This window comes from Dufourea novaeangliae, unplaced genomic scaffold (genome assembly GCF_001272555.1).
Source record: "Dufourea novaeangliae isolate 0120121106 unplaced genomic scaffold, ASM127255v1 scaffold11, whole genome shotgun sequence".
Lineage (NCBI taxonomy): Eukaryota > Metazoa > Arthropoda > Insecta > Hymenoptera > Halictidae > Dufourea > Dufourea novaeangliae.
In genome coordinates this window covers 1,085,035-1,091,034 of record NW_015373895.1, presented here as the reverse complement: position 1 = coordinate 1,091,034, position 6,000 = coordinate 1,085,035, and the positions used below count along the sequence as shown (strand labels likewise).

General features: G+C 31.7%; 1 protein-coding gene across 1 annotated transcript; it reads left to right on the top strand.

Moving 5' to 3' along the window:
• Nucleotides 1-851: 851 nt before the first annotated feature.
• On the top strand, nucleotides 852-4,966 carry LOC107190715 (nuclear pore complex protein Nup85). The gene is made up of 8 exons (XM_015579578.1): nucleotides 852-915; nucleotides 1,687-2,113; nucleotides 2,866-3,245; nucleotides 3,326-3,645; nucleotides 3,719-3,936; nucleotides 4,005-4,223; nucleotides 4,303-4,402; nucleotides 4,756-4,966. The coding sequence occupies exons 1-8, from the start codon at nucleotides 880-882 to the stop codon at nucleotides 4,964-4,966; spliced, it is 1,911 nt and encodes a 636-aa protein (XP_015435064.1). The 5' UTR covers nucleotides 852-879.
• Nucleotides 4,967-6,000: the final 1,034 nt, after the last annotated feature.

Genomic DNA, 6,000 nt, shown 5'->3' with positions numbered 1-6,000 from the left:
TGAACATTTTCACAGGACAATGATATAAATGGAACTTTAAAACTTTTTTAAGTGTTACAGTGATATTTCGTTATATTTTCCATAATGTCAATAATATTGATTTCCTTGCAACATCCATAATTATTACAAATGTCAATATAACGAAATATCTTTTATGCGATGTTTGTGGTGTAATAAAAATCTGTGTTTCGATTACGTTTTTGATACGTATTACTCACTTATATGTAATAATATAGAATAAAAATATACTATTAGTCCGATATTTGAAAATATGCATGCGTTCGTTGTCACTGTTAAACTGTTGTAATAACAATGGAATAATAAAATAATTTACTCAAATGTACATAATAATACATATACATATCCATAAAAACAATATTAAACGCAATAACTTTTTTGTATGCGAAGAAAAACTAATATAGGTCCGCCGGGATTCGAACCCAAGACTCCTTTCTAATACGTGTCTACTTTATAGCGAACGGACGGAAGAGAATCCGTTCACGACCATGGTCCCTTCTTAGATTTAACGTAGTTCACAAATTCACCGTTCTGATAACGTAGAGGGCAGCAGAAAATCCCTGACTTTTTACACTATCGGTATTTCAAAGCATGAGACACGAAGTCCCATAAGATGATAGGTCTATCCTATACCTAGTCGGTGCATACTTCCGCAGATTAACTGTGGTGGCGCCAAAAACACTGTCCAAATCTTCTCATTTGAGTGTCCACCCCCTAATCCTCCTGATCCGTGTGTTTAAGGGGTTCAAGTTCAACGTTCAACTTTACCACACAACTATTGAAAGTGATTGAAAGTTAGTGGTGTCAGTTTACTTTACGGAAAAAACGTAGAAGAAAGTTTATCACAAATCTAAAATTCGTATGATTATGGCTGAAACTGATAATCCTCTAACCATGGTAAGCACTAAACTCCTTTAACCACATTCTTCAAATTAGTACGTAACCTAGATTCCATTATTCAATTTCTTTAATGTTATTTTTATTCTACGATAAATGTCTTTTAACCCAATAAAAAAAGTTCAATGCATGTATAATATTCGTTACATCATATTGTTTGAAAGGTCTCCTCCAATATATAATTTATGACTTCCAATTGTCAACTTTGAGCAATTGATATTTCTTTAAAAAAAGTTTTAAAGTACTCATCAATAAAAATATGTCTTATTAACTAAGCTTTCAATTGATATAATCTTTATTGCAAAATAACAAGTTTTTTAAGAGCAGTCGGTTTCTTTGTTGTTTGGTTTTTTGTTAATTAATTTTTTTTATTACATGCTGTACATATTGTTAACTTGCTTCTACTTACTAAATTTACAATTTGTGAGTAAGATTTGCTTTCGATATGTCATTTATATATCAATTTTCTTTTATTTACTGTAATTTCATTACTTTTTTGGTTCATTCGCTATATTAACTTCAAAGAAGACTGGATTCCAAGGGAAACCAGATTTGTAAATATCGTGTTTTCACACATACAAAATTTCTTTGTTACAAATATTTATGTGGCTTTATTCTGTGATAGTTTACTTACATTGCTATTTTTGTTACATTGTATTGTTATTTTGCAATAAAGCATATATCAATTGAAAGCTTAGTTAATACAAATAGAATTGTAGGGCTACTATACAGCCATCAAAATATATTAACAATTATATTTTTTAATTTTAGGGTATTCCAAATATCTATAAAAATCTATGTATTTCTGCTAGTTGGATAAATAGTAATAAAATTAGTGTATATGCTACCAAAAGTATAAATGATAAAGATTGCAACAGGCATGATCCAGCAGTCCATATTTTGAAACCAGAAGTAATTTTATTTTCACCACAATTACGTAAACTTGTCAATGAAAGTAATGGTGTTTTCTTATCCGTTCGGAAAATAAAATCATCTTCTGGTGATGTCAGGACAGAACTTTTGCAACATAGCAAACAATATCGATCCATCTTAAGGGCATGTATAGAAAGTTTACAAGATATATGTGGAAAATCTTTGTACAATAAAACGGAATCATTTGAAAACTTTCTTACTATTTTTTATCAAATAGAATGTGTGTGGCATTTAACTGAAATACTTTATATAGATACTGTACCAGGTAAAATATTTTATCATATTTATATATTAAGAATATATGCATTTCCTTTTTGTTATCTGATGAACACTTTAATATATGTATGTTATTAACTCTTTGCGCTCGAGGACTTTTTTGCTCGGATGAACTAACAACTCGAGACGATTTTGGTTATATTAGGCAAGTGACAAATACAAATAATAAAATTTCAATAATTCATTTATTTCTACGTTTTCCAAACAAAATTTGTTAAATATTACATTTTGTAATTGTTTTTTCTATGATATGTTACAAAACAATCCCAGAGATGCATCCTCGGTTTGTCAGGGCACGTATCACAATAATTTGAGGGTTTATGTCTACAGCCAGACTTACTTCGGTCAGAGCAGATCTTGCAATCCCTCTTTACCCCTTTCAGAATAACATGGAGCTTTTCATTTAGTTGGGGTTCATTGATGACAAAAATTGAAATAAAAATATCTTATCGCCATTGTAAGAAGTACAATACCCGGAAAGAAAGACATAGAGCTCAAGAACTTATCTACAAATAGGTACTGTTTTTATTTCTTGGAGGCCCACAAAAAGTGCCGCTGCTTAGTCGTCATCAGAATTCCCGCATAAAACGCCAGGCCGCCGTAGAAACGCCTCTCGAGTTGTAGCATGAAACACCAGAGCGCCGTAGTGGCGCCTCTCGAGTGCAAAGGGTTAATACATATTAAATTAATAAATGTATCAATATACGTATATTCTACTAATTTGTGACATTTTAAATGTAGGTGATGTAGTTTTACCACAATTGCTAGAATGGATTAAATTTCATTTTCCATCTACTGAACACATGGCAAGTAAAATATTAGCCCAGAAAGCACTGGGTGCTGAGCTGAAACATGCAAATTATTGGGAGACAGTTATACGTTGTGTCTTACATGGAAAGCTAGATTCAGTACAAGCTCTTTTATCATTACACAGTAAAGTAGATCATCCTGCTTTTGTAACGGCAGATAATATTCTTAAAACAATGCCAATGTACAATGCATTTGGTAGTTACTCTGTGAATGAATTCATTATGCGTTGGAAACATTGGCAATTAGATTTATGTGCAAATATAAGTAGTAAAGTTTTTATTATTGATGCGAGTTTAGAAATGACTATGAAGGTATTTACATCATTATTACGCATGTATACATACAATGAAGTAATGTTAATCATTTTAAATATTTAAAAAATTCAGTTTAGTTAATTGCAGGAGAACAAGAAGTACTATGGCAACTGTCATCATATACAGATGCTTGGTATGAACTGTTAGCAGCAAAATTATTGTATACATGTCCGTGTTGTAAACAACCTGAACTCGCTTACCATGCAAACAGTATTTCCAAAAGATGGCAGGCTAATAGACCATCTGATAATGCTATACGTGCTTTAATGGAAAGTGATTTACATCAAGTTATTAGAGAAATACAATACATGGGTGATAACGGATGGTTTGCAACACATTTAGTAGATTTACTTTACACTTGTGGGAGACTTAAAATTTTAGATAGAGATCAAATTGAGTAAGTAATTTAGTGATTATTGTCTACATTGTAAGAAGAATACAATTGAAATATAATTTTTTCACTGTATTAGAGTTACTAGACAGCTTCATGAGTCTCTGATATTGGAATACGGTAACACATTAATGGGACATCATTCTTTGTGGCAATGTGGCGCAAGTTATTTAATACATTGTTCTATACAAGGTTTAGCAAGACTTGAATTATTAATACAATCACTACCAATGGGATCAGAAGCCAGAGTAAACAAAATTATAGATATGGCATGTACTAATAAAATGGACCATGTTGGTTGGTATTGATTTGTATTTGAACACCTTTCAAAACAATCTTTTGAACAAGAATGTTCTTTTTTTTAGTCACTAGTGTATGTAAAATCCAAGGAATAAAATGTATAAAGCAAGGAAGACTTGGAAATGCACTTGCATGGGCACTAAAGGCACAAGACAGTAGTTTCATAACATACATAGCTGATCAATTTTTAAAACAGTATGCGGAAACTGGCAAACTTGAATGCCGCGATCTCTTAGAAAATTTAGGTTTTTGTATGATGGCAAGCGACAGACTCACATTTTTAGGTAGGAAAGTTTGAAAATATTCGACACAATTATTTTCTAATTAAAGCATCAATTATTTTAATTATTATACTATTTTTAGGGAAATATTGTGAATTTCATCAAATGTATGGTATTGGAGAATATAAAGAAGCAGCAAGCTTACTGGTATCGCTTCTAGTTTCAAATTTAACTCCAAAATAGTAAGTAAGATATAAATAGTAATAGTGTGCGTTTATTACATACGTCTATCGGCCTTTAAAAGGGGCATGTTTTACAATATTTTCTATTACATATTAGATTTATATATTAAATTTTTATGTTAACCTTCTTCTTTTGTACCACGTTGTTTACTGTTTGTTTCAACTCTTCCATCATTTCGTTGACGCCTTTTTCGAAACTCTGCTCTTCTGTTTCTTCTCCATTATTTCTGACATCCTTTTCCCTTCGTCATTCATCGTCTTATCTGTTGACTTTCTCGGCCTCTCTTTTTCCAAGTATAAATACATTTAACTTAAATAAAACGGAATTGTTTAATGGGGAATTTTGATTTCAGCTTTTGGTCGATTCTTCTGTCTGATGCTATTCCATTGTTAGAAGCTAAAGATGTAATTCTATCTTCGAGTGATTGTTATGAATTATTACGCTGTGTAGAAGCGCATGGACATGACACAAAGTTTCAAGATGAAATTGAAATCTTTCGATTAGCAGTTGCTAGAAATTTGGCGCGCGCGTTGAGTCTCGAAGGCTGCCAAGTTGAACACTAAAAAGTTTATTAATGTCTATTATGTAAAAGTTTTCTAATTTTTTAATTAAAGAAATTCCATTTCTACATATCAATGTGTTTTACTCGAATCATTGTACATCTTATGTATTATTATAAATTCTGATAGGGTACAAGTACTGAAGGAAACATGCAGGTAATATTTGCAAACAGAAGTTTTATAATAATTTCTATAAGCAAAATCAATTTTTGTTATTATTACAAAATGTTTTATTACTATTAATATATTGACAGGTATATATATTTATACCTGTTTTTATATATTGTCGGTTGTCATTCAGTTAATACTTTGGTCAAGATCACTTCTTATTTACTGTTAGTGTAAATACGGCATAAATCTGAGTTCTAATAAAGAGGAAATTGGTGCAATGAGTATTCCATAAATATATACAGTGATGTCCGCGTATGTATCCTCCGCCCAGACGACATAACACAAATGTTCCGAGAACTAGTGCAGATAACGCCCGGACATATACACGGACATCACTGTATTTCTATTATACATATAATATGCAGGGTGTCTTAGCTAACTGGATCACCTCGAATAATGACTTAACGGTACACTTTATGAAAATTTTGAGGCGTGGAACTTAAATGGCATCAAGGGGCACATTTTATAAGGTACGTGTATTTTTCGCGGGTGGAAGCATTTTAGAAATTTCAAGGTCACTTTGATTTTTTTTAACGGAATGACCTACTTTGTGTACCATAGATTTATAGAGTATCAAATTCTGAGTAAAAATGTGTTGACCTGCATATGCTCTAAATCTAATAGTTAACGAAATATTTACGTAAAAAAAGGCAATTCTTCTAGCAAAGGACCCAATGTATCCTTAAAAAAATTAGCGTAGACGTTGCCATTCAAATTTCCATTAATAAAATGAGGATCAATAATTTTATCACCTGTGATACCGCACCATACGTTCACAGACCATTGTCTCTGGTATTCAATCTTCCGCAGCCAATGTGGATTTTCCGTTACCCATAAATGTATGTTATGCAAATTAACATTCCCGC

Bases quoted from the DNA above. Each gene is read 5' to 3' on its own strand.
- LOC107190715 (XM_015579578.1), top strand. From the start codon at position 880: ATGATTATGGCTGAAACTGATAATCCTCTAACCATG. The intron at 3,246-3,325 runs GTATTTACATCA...AATTCAGTTTAG, and splicing joins GTTTAGAAATGACTATGAAG to TTAATTGCAGGAGAACAAGA. The intron at 4,403-4,755 runs GTAAGTAAGATA...TTTTGATTTCAG, and splicing joins TCAAATTTAACTCCAAAATA to CTTTTGGTCGATTCTTCTGT.